Here is a 19,258-nt window from a genome sequence, read left to right on the forward strand (position 1 = left end):
AGAGGAAACCACTGCTGTCATCAAAGTGTTTGGTGATGGGGAGCTGAACCAGACAACAGGGGTGCAGAGCTTGTTTTATTTCTCTGTTAGTGCCGGGCAAAGTCATCAGCTTAGGCCTGAATGCTCTCAGGCAAACAGTGCCCGTGGATACCATTGAAAACCTAAGAAGGGGGTGATGGGAAAGGAGGGATGGGAAAATGAGACAGTAATAAAAATGATAAAAAGAAATGATGGGGGGAATCAGAGGAAAAAGAGAGAGAGATATAAAGAAGTCGGGTCCATGCATGGTCTTCAGTGGGGGTGGAGGTGATGTGTCAAGGAGAGAACCCCCAGAACTCTCTGTGCAGCTCACGGTGCTGTGTTACCTTGAAAAACTCGCAAGCTCTTTGGACGTCACTTTTCTTATTTCATAAAAATGGAGCTGGATTATAGTCTCTAACATGATCTGATTCTAGAAGCAACTCAGTGGAATCCTTAATCCTAGGTTTGCTGTCTTTGAGGAGGGATTTTAACATTCCAGATTTTAATACCCATTCCTCCCATTCCCCCAGCTTTGCTTTCTGTGCTTATTGTCACTTTCTGGAGGCCAGGCTAGTGCCTTCAAGCCTTTAGTTTGATTCCAACATTCACTGTTTATTGGAATATCGTTGAAATGAAAATGAATTAGACTACCTCAAGGACACTTCTTTCTTTCTTTCTTTCTTTTTTGTTTTTTCTGGCATCACAGAAAGATTTTTATTACTTTTTATTGTTGTTGAATGAGAAGGAAAAAAATTTAAACGGTTCAAGTTTAAATGGATGGTTCTTAAGTAATCATTTGGAAGACCAATATATCATTTTACACTGTGAACTATGTGCCCATATGTGTGAACTGGAAACCACGGGGAAGGGACACTTATTTCTTAAATTTTTTTTTCTTTGCATTAACCCCAGTGTAGATTAAAATAAAATAGTTGAAAAATAAATTCTTCTAACATACATTAAAAACTTTTGTTCATTTTTTAAAAAATTGGAATATAGTTGCTTTACAGTGTTGTGTTTTTACTTTCTACTGTACAGCCAATTGAGTCAGCTATAGTATACACATATCCCCTCTTTTTTGGATTTCCTTCCTATTTAGGTCACTGCAGAGCATTGAGTAGAGTTCCCTGCGCTATACAGTAGGTTCTCATTAGTTATCTATTTTATACATAGTATATCAATAGTGTTTATATGTCAATCCCCATCTCCCAATTCATCCCACCCCCCTTCCCCCTTTGTATCCATACATTTGTTCTCTTCATCTGTGTCTGCTTTGCAAATAAGATCATCTATACCATTTTTTTTAGATTCCACATACACGTGTTGGTATACGATACTTGTTTTTCTCTTTCTGACTTACTTCACTCTGTATGATAGTCTCTGTGTCCATCCACATGTCTGCAAATGACCCAATTTCATTCATTTTAATGGCTTAGTAATATTCCATTGTATATATATACCACATCTTTAGCCATTCATCTGTTGATGGACACTTAGGTTGCTTCCATGTCCTGGCTATTGTAAATAGTGCTGCAATGAACATTGTGGTACGTGACTCCTTTTGAATTATGGATTTCTCAGGGTATATGCCCAGTAGTGGGATTGCGGGGTCGTATGGTAGTTCTATTTGTAGTTTTTTAAGGAACCTCCATACTGTTCTCCATAGTGGCTGTATCAATGTACATTCCCACCAACAGTGCAAGAGAGTTCCCTTTTCTCCACACCCTCTCCAGCATTTATTGTTTGTAGATTTTTTGATGATGGCCATTCTGACTGGTGTGAGGTGATACCTCATTGTAGTTTTGATTTGCATTTCTCTAATGATTAGTGATGTTGAGCATCCTTTCATGTGTTTGTTGGCAATCTGTATATCTTCTTTGGAGAAATGCCTGTTTAAGTCTTCTGCCCATTTTTGGATTGGGTTGTTTGTTTTTTTGTTGTTGAGCTGCATGAGCTGCTTGTAAATTTTGGTGATTAATCCTTTGTCAGTTGCTTCATTTGCAAATATTTTCTCCCATTCTGAGAGTTGTCTTTTTGTGTTGTTTATGTTTTCCTTTGCTGTGCAAAAGCTTTTAAGTTTCATTAGGTCCCATTTCTTTATTTTTGTTCTTATTTCCATTTCTCTAGAGGGTGGGTCAAAAAGGATCTTGCTGTTATTTATTTCACAGAGTGGTCTGCCTGTGTTTTCCTCTGAGAGTTTTATAGTGTCTTGCCTTACATTTAGCTCTGTAATCCATTTTGAGTTTATTTTTGTGTATGGTGTTGGGGAGTGTTCTAATTTCATTCTTTTACATTATCCAGCTTTCCCAGCACCACTTATTGAGGAGGCTGTCTTTTCTCCACTCTATATTCTTGCCTCCTTTATCATAGATAAGGTGACCATATGTGTGTGGGTTTATCTCTGGGCTTTCTATCCTGTTCCATTGACCTATATTTCTGTTCTTGTGCCAGTACCATACTGTCTTGATTACTGTAGACTTGTAGTATAGTCTGAAGTCCGGAAGCCTGATTCCTCCAGCTCCGTTTTTCTTTCTCATGGTTGCTTTGGCTATTTGAGGTCTTTTGTGTTTCCATAGTATTGTGAAATTTTTTGTTCTAGTTCTGTGGAAAATGCCATTGGTGGTTTGATAAGGGTTGCATTGAATCTGTAGATTGCTTTAGGTAGTATAGTCATTTTCACTGTTGATTCTTCCAATCCAAGAACATGGTATATCTCTCCATCTGATTGTATCCTCTTTAATTTCTTTCATCAGTGTCTTATAATTTTCTGCATACAGGTCTTTTGTTTCCTTAGGTAGGTTTATTCCTAGGTATTTTATCCATTTTGTTGCAGTGGTAAATGGGAGTGTTTTCTTAATTTCTCTTTCAGATTTTTCATCATTAATGTATAGGAATGCCAGAGATTTCTGTGCATTAATTTTGTATCCTGCTACTTTATCAAATTCATTGATTAGCTCTAGTAGTTTTCTGATAGAATCTTTAGGATGCTCTATGTATAGTATCATGTCATATGCAAACAGTGACAGCTTTACTTCTTCTTTTCTGATATGGATTCCTTTTATTTCTTTTTCTTCTCTAATTGCTGTGGCTAAAACTTCCAAAACTATGTTGACTAATAGTGGTGAGAGTGGGCAACCTTGTCTTGTTCCTGATCTTAGTGGAAATGGTTTGTTTTTCACCATTGAGAACAATGTTGGCTGTGGGTTTGTCATACATGGCCTTTATTATGTTGAGGTAAGTTCCCTCTGTGTCTACTTTCTGCAGGGTTTTCATCATAAATCAGTGTTGAATTTTGCTGAAAGCTTTTTCTGCATCTACTGAAATGATCATACAGTTTTTCTCCTTCAATTTGTTAGTATGGTTTATCACATTGGTTGATTTGCATATATTGAAGAATCCTTGCATTCCTGGGATAAACCTCACTTGATCATGGTGTATGATCCTTTTAACGTGCTGTTGGATTCTGTTTGTTAGTATTTTGTTGATGATTTTTGCATCTATGTTCATCAGTGACATTGACCTGTAGTTTTCTTTTTCTGTGACATCTTTGTCTGGTTTTGGTGTCAGGGTGATACTGTCCTCATAGGATGAGTTTGGGAGTGTTCCTCCCTCTGCTATCTTTTGGAAGAGTTTGAGAAGGATAGGTGTTAGTTCCTCTCTAAATGTTTGATAGAATTCGCCTGTGAAGCCATCTGGTCCTGGGCTTTTGTTTGTTGAAAGATTTTTAATCACAGTTTCAATTTCAGTGCTTGTGATTGGTCTGTTCATATTTTCTCCTTCTTCCTGGTTCAGTCTCGGCAGGTTGTGCATTTCTAAGACTGTGTCCATTTCTTCCAGGTTGTCCATTTTATTGGCATAGAGTTGCTTGTAGTAAGCTCTCATGATCCTTTGTATTTCTGCAGTGTCAGTTGTTATTTCTCCTTTTGCATTTCTAATTTTATTGATTTGAGTCTTCTCCCTTTTTTCTTGATGAGTCTGGCTAATGGTTTATCAATTTTGTTTATCTTCTCAAAGAACCAGCTTTTAGTTTTCTTGAAACTTGCTATCGTTTCCTTCATTTCTTTTTCATTTATTTCTGATCTGATCTTTATGATTTCTTTCCTTCCACTAACTTTGGGGATCTTTTTGTTCTTCTTCCTCTAATTGCTTTAGGTGTAAGTTTAGGTTGTTTATTTGAGATATTTCTTGTTTCTTGAATCAGGATTGTATTGCTATAAACTTCTCTCTTAGAACTGCTTATACTACATCCCATAGGTTGTGGGTCGTCGTGTTTTCATTGTCATTTGTTTCTAGGTATTTTTTAATTTCCTCTTTGATTTCTTCAGTGATCTCTTGGTTATTTTGTAGTGTATTGTTTAGCCTCCATGTGTTTGTATTTTTTACAGATTTTTTCCTGTAATTGATACCTAGTCTCATAGTGTTGTGGTTGGAAAAGATACTTGATATGATTTTAATTTTCTGAAATTTACCAAGGCTTGATTTGTGACCCAAGATATGATCTATCCTGGAGACTGTTCCATGAGCACTTGAGAGGAAAGTGTATTCTGTTGTTTTTGGATGGAATGTCCTATAAATATCAATTAAGTCCATCTTGTGTAATATATCATTTAAAGTTTGTGCCTCCTTATTTATTTTCACTTTGGATGATCTGTTCATTGGTGAAAGTGGGGTGCTAAGGTCCCCTACTATGGTTGTGTTACTGTCGATTTCCCCTTTTATGGCAGTTAGCATTTGCCTTATGTATTGATGTGCTCCTATGTTGGGTGCATAAATGTTTACAGTTGTTATATCTTCTTCATTGATCGATCCATTGATTGTTATGTAGTGTCCTTCTTTGTCTCTTATAACAGTCTTTGTTTTAAAGTCTATTTTGTATGATATGAGAATTGCTACTCCAGCTTTCTTTTGATTTCCATTTGTATGGAATATCTTTTTCCATCCCCTCTCTTTCAGTCTGTATGTGTCCCTAGGTCTGAAGTGGGTTTCTTGTAGACAGCATATATATGGGTTCTGTTTTTGTATCCATTCAGCCAGTCTTTGTCTTTTGGTGAGAGCATTTAATCCATTTACATTTAAAGTAATTATTGATATGTATGTTCCTATTACCATTTTCTTAATTGTTTTGGGTTTGTTATTGTAGGTCTTTTCCTTCTCTTGTGTTTCTTGCCTAGAGAAGTTCCTTTACTGTTTGTTGTAATGCTGTTGTGGTGGTGCTGAATTCTTTTAGCTTTTGCTTGTCTGTAAAGCCTTTAATTTCTCTGTCAAATCTGAATGAGATCTTTGCTAGGTAGAGTAATCTTGCTTGTAGGTTTTTCCCTTTCATCACTTTAAATATGTCCTGCCACTCCCTTCTGGCTTGCAGAGTTTCTGCTGAAAGATCAGCTGTTAACCTTATGGGGATTCCCTTGTATGGTATTTGTTGTTTTTCCCTTGCTGCTTTTAATATTTTTTCTCTGTATTTAATTTTTGATAGTTTGATTAATATGTCTTGGCGTGTTTCTCCTTGGTTTTATCCTTTATGAGACTCTCTGTGCTTCCTGGACTTGACTATTTCCTTTCCCATACTAGGGAAGTTTTCAACTATAATCTCTTGAAATATTTTCTCTGTCCCTTTCTTTTTCTCTTCTTCTTCTGGGATCCCTATATTTTGAATGTTTTTGTGTTTAATGTTGTCCCACAAGTCTCTGAGACTGTCCTCAATTCTTTTCGTTCTTTTTTCTCTATTCTGCTCTCCAGCAGTTTATTCCACTATTTTACCTTCCAGGTCACTTATCCGTCCTTCTGTCTCAGTTATTCTGCAATTGATCCCTTCTTGAGAATTGTTCATTTCAATTATTGTGTTGTTCATCACTGTTGGTTTGCTCTTTAGTTCATCTAGGTCCTTGTTAAATGTTTCTTGTATTTTCTCCATTCTATTTCCAAGATTTTGGATCATCTTTACTATCATTATTCTGAATTCTTTTTCAGGTAGACTGCCTATTTCCTCTTCATTTGTTAGGTCTGGTGGATTTTTACCTTGCTCCTTCATCTGCTGTGTGTTCCTCTGTCTTCTCATTTTGCTTAACTTACTGTGTTTGGGGTCTCCTTTTCGCAGGCTGCAGGTTCATAGTTCCCGTTGGTTTTGGTGTCTGCCCCCAGTGGGTAAGGTTGGTTCAGTGGGTTGTGTAGGCTTCCTGGTGGAGGGGACTAGTGCCTGTGTTCTGGTGGATGAGGCTGGATCTTGTCTTTCTGCTGGGCAGGACCACCTCTGGTGGTGTGTTTTAGGGGTGTCTGTGACTTTATTATGATTTTAGGCAGCCTCTCTGCTAATGGTTGGGGTTGTGTTCCTGTCTTGCTGGTTGTTTGGCATAGGGTGTCCAGCAGTGTAGCTTGCTGGTCATTGAGTGGAGCTGGGTCGTAGCATTGAGATGGAGATAATCTGGGGGAGCTTTCACCGTTTGATATTATGTGGAGCCGGGAGGTCTCAGGCGGACCAACATCCTGGACTCGGCTCTCCCACCTCAGAGGCACAGGCCTGACACCCAGCTGGAGCACCAAGACCCTGTCAGTACACAGCTCAGAAGAAATGGGAGAAAATAAGAAAGAAAGAAAGAAAAAAATAAAATAAAATAAAGTTATTAAAATAAAAAAATATTAAAAATAAAGAAATTTTAAAGTAATAAGAAAAAAGAGAAAGAAGAGAGCAACCAAACCAAAAAACAAATCCACCAATGATAACAAGCGCTAAAAACTGTACTAAAAACAAAAACAAAAACAAAAAAAACCGGACAGACAGAACCCTAGGACAAATGGTGAAAGCAACACTATACAGAGAAACTCACACAAAGAAGCATACACATACAAACTCACAAAAAAGAGAAAAAGGGATTAAAAAAAAAAAAAATATATATATATATATATATATATATATATATATATAAAATTGCTCCCAAAGTCCAACTCCTCAATTTGGGTTGATTTGTTGCGTATTCAGGTATTCCACAGTTGCAGGGTACATCAAGTTGATTGTGGAGATTTAATCCGCTGCTGCTGAGGCTGCTGGGAGAGATTTCCCTTTCTCTTCTTTGATCGCACAGCTCCCAGGGTTCACCTTTGGATTTGGCCCAGCCTCTGTGTGTAGGTTGCTTGAAGGCATCTGCTCTTCTCTCAGACAGGACGAGGTTAAAGGAGTAGCTGATTCGGGGGCCCTGGCTTACTCAGGCCGGGGGGAGGGAGGGGTACGGATGCGGGGTGAGCCTGCAGCGGCAGAGGCCGGCATGACGTTGCACCAGCCTGAGGTGCGCCTTGCATTCTCCCGGGGAAGTTGTCCCTGGATCCCGGGACCCTGGCACTGGCGGGCTGCACAGGCTCCCGGGAGGGGAGGTGTGGAGAGTGACCTGTGCTTGCTCATAGGCTTCTTGGTGGCTGCAGCAGCAGCCTTAGCGTCTCATGCCCGCCTCTGGTGTCTGCGCTGATAGCCGCAGCTCGCACCCGTCTCTGGAGCTCCTTCAAGCAGCGCTCTTAACCCCCTCTCCTCGTGCACCCTGAAACAGTGGTCTCTTGCCTCTTAGGCAGGTCCAGACTTGTTCCTGGACTCCCTCCTGGCTGACTGTGGCGCACTAGTCTCCTTGGGGCTGTGTTCAGGCAGCCAGCCCCCACCCTCCCCAGCGGTTGAGCAGAGAAGCCTCTCGGACTGGTTAGTGCTGGTCAGCACCGATCCTCTGTGTGGGAATCTCTCCACTTTGCCTTCTGCACCCCTCTTGTTGCCCTCTCCTCCGTGGCTCCAAAGCTTCCCCCTCTGTCTCTGCCAGTGAAGGGGCTTCACACTGTGTGGAAACTTTTCCTCTTTCACGACTCCCTCCCACTGGTGCAGGTCCGGTCCCTATTCTCTTGTCTCTGTCTTTTCTTTTTTCTTTTGCCCTACCCAGGTACGTGGGGGAGTTTCTTGCCTTTTAGGATGTCTGAGGTCTTTTGCTAGTGTTCAGTAGGTGTTCTGTAGGAGTTGTTCCACAGTAGATGTAGTTTTGATGTATTTGTGGGGAGGAAGGTGATCTCCACATCTTACTCTTCTGCCATCTTGAAGGTCTCCCTCACATGTTTCTTTTTTTTTCTTTTTTTTTTTTTTTTTTTTTTGTGGTATGCGGGCCTCTCACTGCTGTGGCCTCTCCCGTTGCAGAGCACAGGCTCCGGACGCACAGGCTCAGTGGCCATGGCTCACGGGCCCAGCCGCTCCGCGGCATGTGGGATCTTCCCGGACTGGGACACAAACCCGTGTCCCCTGCATCGGCAGGCAGATTCTCAACCACTGCGCCACCAGGGAAGCCCCACATGTTTCTTTTTGAATTATGGTTTTCTCTGGGTATATGCCCAGTAGTGGGATTGCTGGGTCATATGATAGTTCTGTTTTTAGTTTTTTTAAGAAACCTCTGTTTTGTTCTACATAGTGGCTATACCAATTTACATTCCTACCAACAGTGTAGGAGGGTTCCCTTTACACCACACTCTCTCCAGCATTTATTGTTAATAGATATTTTGATGGTGGCCATTCTGACTGGTGTGAGATGATATCTCATTGTAGTTTTGATTTGCATTTTTCTAATGATTTGTGATGTTGAGCATCTTTTCATGTGTTTGTTGGCAATCTGTATATCTTCTTTGGAGAAATGTCTATTTAGGTCTTCTTCCTCTTTTTGATTGGGTTGTTTCTTTTGTTTATTTTCAATAATTTGTTTTTGAAGGAATAAAATAGAAGGCTTAGGGCTAGAGCCCCATATATTTAAATATATTAAGAGATAGTTTGTGACTTTATAAATACCTGGATGCATTTTCTTCTAGATACATAGACTCTTTGCAATACTGCTCTGTGGTGAGGAGTGATGCTGGTGGTTACTTGTGGTCTCATAGCATGCAACTTCCATTACCTATTTAATAATGTTACCTACTTAATAATCCATTTAAAATCTGGGCTATAAATCAGAAGTGGCTGCCATGATAAAGGAAGATTTAATGGAAGCAAATTTATTATTTTGTACCGTGGTTTTTAACCATTTTTAGGTCTTGGAAGTCTTTTGAAAATCTTGTGAAGTCAACTGGATCTTTTCCCTTTTTGGGATCACACATACAAAGTGTTGCAGAAAATTCAGGGGATTTAGAGGACTCCCCTCTCCCCTACCCCTTTCCCATTCAAGGATGACCCAATTTTAAACTCATGATTTTGGAGCTCAGATGTATAGTTAAAGTGGTTCAGTCATTCAGTCCTTCAACCATTCATTCATGAGCGAGACTCTCGGCATTGTGAGAGGCACTGATTTTTAACTCTCCTGACGGTAATAATCTTGTTCAAATTCAAGAGCACATTTTCATCTTGAAATTAAAAGCATAACTCACATACTGCATGTCGATAACTTATGCTTTTTATGGATTTGGGACTAATTTGGTGTGTCCCAAGAGGATAAACAGCAACTACTGAGTTTCATCCGTATTTCTCTTGCTTTAATACAGCTTTTCTTAATTTCCCTTTAGTTATCCATTTTCATTCTTATCTTTATAATTATAGTCACACCGTTATAGTCACATCATCTTTCCTCCTAAATCTTTATTTCTAACATTTCTTTGTGCTTCAATATAGTAGTCATCTTCAGTGCTACACAGTATTCTACTAAATAGATGTACGTCTCTAATGTTGGACATAAAGGTTATTTCCAATTTTACACTCTTTGGAGAATGCTGCAAATGACTGCTTTAGTAGTTTTTTCAGTCTTGTCTTAGATTAGTTTCTTAGGATAGATTCTCAAGGATGAGAGCAATGGTTCATTCATTCATGACATTTTTATAAAGCACCTGTTATGTGCTAGGCAGGGTCAAAGGGTTGGCCTTTTCCATTGACACTTGATTTGCTTTGACATTCTTTCCATTCGTGCTAGAGAACTACTTAACCAGCTGAGTTGACTATTAATTGTCCAGCCTAATAGATCCTTGCTTCCTCATTACTCATGGTAAATGTTTAGACATATACTAAATGTTTAGAAGTATACTAAAGCGTTGTAAGGAAGGCAGATCTGAAGAAATGGCAGTGTGTGGCTAAGTGAGATGTACATGCCTTTAAAACTATTTGCTGTTTGGATTATTTACACAATTCAACATTCTTTTGACGTGATGATAATTGAGAGATGAAGCTTTGACCAAAAGAGAGGTTTAGAACACTGTGCAGAGTTAAACATCTTAGGTTAAATAACCTAGGTTTATTTAAATCACTCAAAAATTTAAATTGAGATTTGGTTAAAGCAAAACCAAAACATACAGTTTTATTATATATCCATACCTTTATTTTGTGAACATTTATTCGATGCCCCATATGTGCCAAGAAAACAAATGTGAATATGACATTGCATATTCCTAATTAGTAGGAAGAGACAAATATGTAAACAAATACTTGCTGCAGCCCATGATGGGCACCATAAGAGTGTTAATGTGTCAGAGTTCAGAGGAACAGAAGATTGTGTCATTTTACCCAGATTTTTAATTACAGAAGACATTCATCTCCTCCCCTCCCCTCCCCTCCCCTCCCCTCCCTTCCCCTCCTCTCCTCTCTTCCCCTCACCCTCTCCCTCTCCTCTTTTCTCTCTCTCTCTCTTTTTTTTAAATTAATTTTTGTTGAAGCATAGTTGTCCTTCCAGCCTCCCTTCCTTCCTTGGTTTACTTTCACATCCTGGGAGAGGAAAATAAAACTTGTTACAGAGTACAGTAAATATAAATGATGCACTTGGGATGAAAACTCAACTCAGTTTCTGAAATACACATATAGTTTAATGAAGGTTCAGAAACAAGTAATTAAAAGATTTTCGCTCTTTTGATTACAGTATGACTGGCTGGTTGAAGAGAAGTCATTGGTTGATGGTTATTTGAAAAGTCACCAGTTTCTTTGTAAACATAATTTTTAATAATCATTGGAAGAGACAAAAGTAAAATAATATAACTGTGCATGCTGTAATTAGCCATAGCAAAAATATTCTAATATGATAATTTTTTTTTTCAGTCATCTAAGCTAAAAGAGAGCAAAAGAGGTAGTCTGGGCTTCCCTGGTGGTGCAGTGGTTGAGAGTCCACCTGCCGATGCAGGGGACACAGGTTGGTGCCCCGGTCCAGGAAGATCCCATGTGCCGTGGAGCGGCTGGGCCCGTGAGCCATGGCTGCTGAGCCTGCGCATCCGGAGCCTGTGCTCCGCAACGGGAGAGGCCACAACAGTGAGAGGCCCGCGTACCGCAAAAAACAAAACAAAACAAAACAAAAGAGGTAGTCTGCCCATTTTTCTAGAACACGATAGTGGAGCCTGACATCCTGGGTTCCGTCATAACTGCTGGTTACTAATGGTAACCTCAGATCTCAACATCCATGCTTCTAGTTCCTCAGCAGTAAATTGGGGAATGATTGTACCTACTTCATTGCTGCTCTGTGCTCATCTTAGTCCACCTCAGAAAAACATTTGCTGCTGTCGTCCTCTTTTTCCTTCTTAAGACACTCTTCTCTCCTAGCTCCTAAGACCCCCAAACTCTACTGTTTTTTTCTCCTACCTCCTTCCTACTCCTTTTCATTTGCCTTTCTTGGCCTTTTTTTTTTCCTGTCTGGTTTCTAAATGTTGGATATTCCTTTCCAAGGAGATCCCTTACTCCCATGGCTTTAAATATCATCTACATGCTGATGAGTCCCTGTATGTCTCCAGTCCTGACCTATCCAGCTCTGAGGTACAGATTCATGTGTCTGATTGGCTCCTGGATATTGCTCCTTTAACATATTTCTAACTGGATCTCTGGATCTCCCCACCAAGGCAAGGAAACAAAGAAAACTTCCCTTTCCCAATCATCTCCATCTTTGGTAAATGACCTTATATCTCTGACTCATCCTTTAATCTTTCCTTTCGTTCACCCCATACATCCAAGCCAGCAGCAAATACTACCTCCAGAATGTATTTTGAATGAGTCCATTTCTGTCTTCTCTGCTAGCCATCATCATGTCTTGCCACTTCCACAGACTTCTAACTTGTCCCCTTCCTGTCTGTTCTATACATAGCTGCCAGAGTGATTTTTTTTTTTTTAAGTAAAAATCAAACCATGTCACTTGTCTGTTTAGATCCACTGGTGGCTTCCCATTGCGCTTAGAATAAAAATCAAATCTTCTTTCCAGAGCTTACACATCTGGGCTCAATTTCCATACCTAGAAAATAGGGATAATCATGACTTTAACTAGAATATGAACTCTTAGAAGGCACAGATTTTTATCTGCTTTGTTCATTGCTATTGTACCAGTGCCCAGAACAGTGTGTGCACATAATGGGTGCTTAATAATTATTTGTTGAATGAGTAAACACATTCAGATTATATGGGCCTCCAGAAGCCTTTCTTTCCCCTCTTTCAGAGCAACATATCATAGCTTCGTATTTTCTACTTTATACAGAAAGTCCAGCAAAGGCTTCTGGTGCAATCTCTCCCCCCGCGCCTCCGTTTTTTTTTTCTGGCCCGCAGCGGCGGCTTGCAGGATCTTAGTTCCCCAACCAAGGATTGAACCCGGGCCCTCCACAGTGAAAGCTCGGAGTCCTAACCACTGGACCACCAGGGAATTCCCTCCCCACCCCTGTTTTATTTTTTAGATCTGAGGATACATTTGGGTTATTAGGAGAGGATAGATAAGTAATGGAACAAGAAACAGAATAGAAATTGGAAGGAACCCTGGGTAGGTTACTACAAAATGGTAGCAACAGCATTTTAAAAATAAGCATTTTACAATAGAAATCTTGGAATATATGCAGAAATAGTAGAATAGTATAATGAATCCTCATCTCTTCATAGCCCAGTTTCAACAGTTATCAACTCATGGCCATTCTTTGAGCATCCAGGATTTAATCTGGAAATTTCCCATGGTAAAGGAATACCTGGTCTATAGAAATTTGCATTACAGATGTATCTTACCATGGGCATTGTTATTATTTTGTAAACAAACTGAGAACATATTAGATATGATTTTAAGAACTCAGGTTCTGAAATATCTTTTCTGATTTGCTTTTTGTAGATGCCTGAAATTTTACTATTAGTATCACTGTAAATTTGCAAATCATGAATAAGCCTGAGAAGGGAAATACATGAAGCCCATTAGCAGTTATTTCTATTTTAGTGTAAACTGATTAATTAATTAGGAGCACGCTTGACTGGTAAGTAACGAAGCACAAGCTTTGATAGAAGGCATAAAATCACAGGTACCTGGCGGGGGGAAGACCTTATAAGGACTACAAGTACTGGTCAAGAGGGTGCTGCTCTGCTATTTTCCATCTTTTCCTGAAGGTGGTTCTGGCCTCAAAGCCTATAGAAAGAGTTCTCCTTCCAGTCTGGTGGTGTTCCTGTCGTCTGTCGTCTGGGTTCCCTTCTGCTGGCCGCAAAGACCTTGTGTAAGGCTGCTGAGGAGGTGATTCCATTCCAGCTAACTCTGCTGCTTGTTTATTTTTAGGTGTCTTGCAATATATTCAGAACTCTCCCTCCTAGTGACAGCAATGAATTTGATCCAGAAGAAGATGAACCTACCCTTGAGGCATCATGGCCACACTTACAGGTACTTTGAACTACCGTTTGTTATAAAAGAAAGATCCATTAACTCATTAGCTGATTAGCATGGGAATTCCTTGAAGGCCTTATTCACCAAGAAATCAAATTAGAGTACATTACTGGAAAGCTAGAGAATGCTTTTTATGTTTCTTACTGTTGATAATTAGGATGCCAAAAGAATAAAATAATAAGCATTATAATGCTTTAGGGTGGGCCGTCCTGGGTTGCATGCTCAGCCAGCAGTTTTTTATTAGAGCTTCTATGTGATCCTTCCTGCTGGAAGCTCAAACAAGAACAGAACTATTTTCACATTAGTATTAGTTAGATGTGATTAGGTCACAGAGTACATACCTCATTTTCAGCAGTTACGTACCCGGGGGACTTTGAATGCCTGTCTTCATGATAACCATGAATGTGTTTCTTTAGCCTGGAAGGGCAAAATCAAATTGCAATAGCTATTTCACAGTGTTGTAAGGAAGAGCAATAGCTGAGAAAAATCTTGTGCAAAGGCCAATTTTGCACTCTTGCACTGAGAAGGCCATGTTTTCCAATCATCCTCATGTGCCAGGACAGATTAGGACCACCCCTGCATCTCCTTTCCCAGCACCAGGCCCATTTGTATTGTATTTACTTATCCATACCAGCCCTTTTCTATCCTTCTTTCCTGGCTGCCTTCTTTCAAGGCCAGCATTTCTCAAATGAGTAGAACAAGGAAATGTGAGTGTAATGAACCTCAAAGCCATTTTCCCATTCAGTTAGAATGTCCTCAGCAACTGGGTGACAGCTAGTGAGGAGGGAAGGGATGGTAGAGAAGGAATATAACCTTGTCCATTTTCACCCTAAGGCAGAAGTCACTGCATCTTTGTAGAAGTGTGCCACGGTTACTAGTTGACTTTCTGAGGGGCAGAAAACTATGCAGCAGGGAGATAAGGCCTAGAGATATTCTAAGGGTTTATTTTTTTCCCCACTTCAGAATTATTGACATAAATTTGCAGCTTTCCCTGTCCTGCTTTGGCAGCTCAAGGTTGCTGCAGATATACATGTAATGCTCTTTCCCCAAGTTATGTGGAGAGCTTTCAGGGGCTGTGTTTCCTCTACTCTTAACCTAGGCATGTTACACGTATGTATTCCTGCTACCAATGCCAAAATACAGAGTGAATTAGTTAAAACGTTGTAGTTGATTTACTATCTTAGATGCTTGATTTTTTTTATAAGGTGCCAGACATACTATCTGTAATCTAAGAAATTTGCAAAACTACTTGTGCTTTTCATGGTGTATCCCAGATTGTGACAAAAAATCCAAAAAAAACCCCCAAAAATGGAATTACTGTTTTGAATGGATGGACTTTTTGTCATGTCTTATTCTTGATGCTTGGCACCAGTTCACAGAAGTGCAGTATAGTCTGGAAGAAATTTAAAAAACAAAGCAAACAAAAAAGATACTTTTCTCAGAGAAGTCCTGTATCTTGTGGTTGAAAAGACAGGGAAGGAGATGTCTTCAAAGCTTCAACTCGCTGTCTTGTCTACATCCCGAAGAAGAGAGAGTAGACCATTCTTGCCTTTTGCAGGAGCTTTTTGAATACTCTAGATCATGATCGCCATAGGTATAAATTTCCCCTAAAGTATGATAAACTTTATCATACTCAATATTTAACTCAATATTTCAGTTAATCCTTCCTAAGCTTAATGACTCTATAAAATATGGGTCTAAATTAATTTCTAAAGCTATAAAGCAGAATTCTGCCACCAAAAATCTTGAGCTTATACTGTGTCTTTACTACAGGAACATTAACAATTAGTTCATCTGCAACACCTAAAACCAAAGCAACAGTGAGGAGTGATGCTGAGACCTGTACCCTTAATGGATCTAAAGTCACAAACTGTATTCCAAAACAGGCTGGTTTTATCTGTGTTGACATCTTGTTTCAGCCTGTAGTCCTCTCTCCCCTTCTTTAGCTCGGGGGGAAACATGACATAGGCTGGATCAGGTAAAGAAGCCTGTAAGAGAAAAGAATGAATATATGAATATGTATAACAATCACTTTGCTGTATACCTGAAACTAACATAACATGATAAATCAACTATACTCCAATAAAATTAAAATTAATTTTAAAAAAAGAAATCTACTCTTAAAATTCACAAATCAACCTTCATTCATAGCAAAGGCCAAGTCAGAAGGCACCATCTTTTGCTTTATGGAAGTATTTGTACTGACTCCTGACTTGTCTCATGAATTCTGTGTTTTCTTTGTATATTCTGACTCCACGAACCGGTCACCTTTCCATTTTCATTGATAAGTGGTTTTAGTACTGGCAAGAGCCCTCGTTGAATGGTTAAGAAAACTTCTTTTCTGTTTGTGACAGGTCGTTCATGTCATGGTGACCCATCACTAAATTCAACATTTTACTTTACGATTGATCCAACAATCGATTTTTCCAGACCCAAACAACACTTTCTTCAGCCTTTTCACTTTTTCTAACTCCAACATTAGCAGTGTGCTGCTGATTCTGGCCCACATTTTGCAGGGAAGCACGGTGTTTATTACCAAATCTCTGACAATAGTAGAGAACAACAAAATCACATTATGGTTGTTGGGTGGTTGGCTAGCTCATTGCCTCACTAACTGTCTGCTCCTGCACACTGATTTTAATTGTGGCTCGTATAGAATTACTCATTACAACAAATCATGGATCTTTGAGGATATTTAAAAATAAGAAAATGTATTAAATCTACAAATATTTAGTTCACATATATCAAAAGGTCTACTGTATGTGTGTCATTTGATCTTTTCTATTATCTGCGTTGGTATCTTTTAAACTGGTATCCCATGGTTACCATGGTTAGTTTTTGCATATTTTTTGAAATTGGGTCTGTTTTTCTAGTAGAATATGATTTTGTAGGACTTCCATTTACAATTAAGGGATTGTTTTTAATTCTTTACACTGGAGACTGAAAAACCAGAATACTAAAGTCTTTTTACTCATGTTCCTTGAAGAATTCACTTATGTGACCTTGAAAAGTAATTTATCCTCCACAGTCCCTAGTCTTTCCCTTTAAAAACTCAAGGGAGATTTTTGATTCTGAGGTAAAATCTGTCTCTTCAAGTAGAGAACATTTATGCTTATTAATTAATATGTCTGAAGTATTTCCATCAAATTTTTTAAACCATAACTGCTTTCAAGGGACCAGAGGGGAGAGGACATTTTGCCAATCCCACCAGAAAGTTCTGCTTGCCCACAAGTCAGACCTGGAAGATGAGAATCTCTCCACTTTGTGGGAATCAAAAGAGAGATGAAACCCCTTTTTATGGGTTATTTGAACAAGGCTGATATTCTGTTTGTAAAGCCAAGAGTTGAAAGATCAGTGTATTGGAAAAAGAACAATTCTTCTAGGGAGTGTTTGAACTCAGGCATTATTATGACTAGAAGTACAACTTGGCAATGTTCAGATCACTGGGAAAGAAGTTTCTTCTGAATTCAGAGTTCCAGAGAGAAAAACATAGTTTTATAAAGAAGTAAAATCCTAACGTGAATACCTAATATTAAGTGTTAAGAGTCTGAAGTCACAAGGTCACTATGTGACACATTTAGGTTAGTGGTATCTGTAAACCCTTAGGGGGGGCCTGAGATCTAATTGTCAGTGGCCTGCAAGGTCAAAAGTAGTTTTATAATAATACTGTATTATTTGCTCCTTTCACTGTGTTGACATTTGCACTAATATTTGTAAAAGCAGTGGTGGTTGAAATTGCTGTTGTGTTAGCACAAATAAAGCAGTTGTGCCCAACTGGTCTAGTATTCGTATTCTTCACTGCCATGCACTTACAATTTTTTTTTAAAAAAGCCAATTTCAATCAAGAATGTCCTTGAAGAAGCAGCAAAAATTATTAATTTTATTAAATATTGACCTTTGAGTACACATTAAAGAATATTCTTCATGATGAAATGGGAAGTATGCATAAAGCACATCTGCTGCATACTGAATAGTTGTCTTGTGCTAAAACATTTGTGTGATTGTTTGAGCTGCAAGCTAAACTAGCTGTTTTTTCATGAAGTGTCATTTTTACTTGAAAGAATACCTGACAAACTATGGTTGTTCCGACTTGGGTAGTTGGTGGATGTTTTCTCTAAAACAAAAACAAACAATTGTTTTACTACTGATAAAATTAAAGTATTGAAGAAAAATTTAGAATTAGAATTTTGGAAAACCTGTATCTTTCCTTTATCTGTTACCTTGAGCTTTACAGCTCCCCAAAGCTTAAAGACTTTTTTTTGGATAAAGTTGGAGATATTAAGGAATGTGACTTTTATTGATGCTATGTAATGAAATGTGTCAACGTTTGAAAAGTCTCCATAACTCAGTGAACCAGTATTTTCCAATTGGCCAATGCATGATGTTAGGCAGTCATGCATGGGTAAAGATCATCCAAAGTGCAAGATAGATGATTGGAATTTAGTTTAATGGTATGAAAAATTCATTGATACAGTTTCAGATTCTACAACTGCAACTTTTCTTCAAGAAATGACTGTCGAGTTCTGGTATAGTATCAAAGAAAAGTATCCACAATTATGTGAAAAAACTATGAACATACTCTCCCTTTTTCATACTAGTAGATTTGTGTGAAGCTTGATTTTCTTTATATACTTTAACCAAAACAGTATATTACGACAGTTTGAATATGGAGACAGATAAAATTCTGTCTTTTCATAAGCTGTTAAAGAGATTTATAAAAATAAAAAACAGTGCTTCTCTTCCTAGTAACTTTTCTGGAAAATAAATTTGTTTTTCACAAAAATATGTTAGTTATGTTAACATGTGATATATTTTATTGTTCTAAAATAATAAATATATTAAATTTTCTCAATTTTCATTTCTACTTTCATATATATATCTCATGTAAACAGAAAGCTTTTTTGAGTCTTCAATAATTTTTCAGTGTAAAGGAGTGAGACTAAAAAGTTTGAGAATGCTGTTTTAGGCAATAATGACAGTAATGACAGTGGTGATATGTGTTAATCACTGTGCAGAGGGCAATATATATATTAAAAATCACATTTAATCTCAGGGATTATCATCCCCATTATACAGTTGAAGCAACAGACTTTTAGAGAAATTAACTTGCCTAGGGTCACACAGTTAGTAAGGGGTAGAGCTAGGCTTTCAACCCAGTGTCTACCTGTCTCTTGAAAGTCCTGGTTTTGATATACTGTTGTATACTACACCAGGATTTAATGTATACTTTAACATAGATTTATTTTGCAAAGAGCGTAAACAGTGATCCCCCATGGTTTATCAAAACGGTTATTTGAGGTTAACTCTGCAGATGAGAATATCCTGATATACCATCATATATTGCTTAGAGTTTATTGCCATAAACTCTCTAAAAGGAAATTGGTAATGAATGTTGAAAATCCTGACATGTTTGGATATCTTTTGATCTAACAATTCTACTTTTAGAAATATTTCCTCATGAAATAATTGAACATGTGCACACTGATGCATGTTATATAATGTACATTCTGGCATAATTTAATAGAGAAGTAATTTTAAAACTACTTAAGTGTCTAAGCATAGGATATTGGTTAAATTAATTATGAGTATTGGAATTATTCATTATAAATATGTATAATGGACTGCTTGTAGCTTGAGAATGATGGCTTAGATATTGTTGG

The 19,258-nt window shown here is 38.3% G+C and overlaps 1 protein-coding gene across 3 annotated transcripts in view; it reads left to right on the forward strand.

Moving 5' to 3' along the window:
• PPP2R5E (protein phosphatase 2 regulatory subunit B'epsilon) overlaps nucleotides 1-19,258 on the forward strand; it is a 159,243-nt gene that overhangs the window by 105,586 nt on the left and 34,399 nt on the right. For all 3 annotated transcript variants that reach the window (XM_059059079.2, XM_059059081.2, XM_059059080.2), the window contains exon 4: nucleotides 13,494-13,595. In XM_059059079.2, coding sequence (XP_058915062.1) covers nucleotides 13,494-13,595 — 102 coding nt within the window. The remainder of the gene's footprint in view (nucleotides 1-13,493; nucleotides 13,596-19,258) is intronic.

The sequence above is a fragment of the Kogia breviceps genome, chromosome 3 (genome assembly GCF_026419965.1).
Source record: "Kogia breviceps isolate mKogBre1 chromosome 3, mKogBre1 haplotype 1, whole genome shotgun sequence".
Lineage (NCBI taxonomy): Eukaryota > Metazoa > Chordata > Mammalia > Artiodactyla > Physeteridae > Kogia > Kogia breviceps.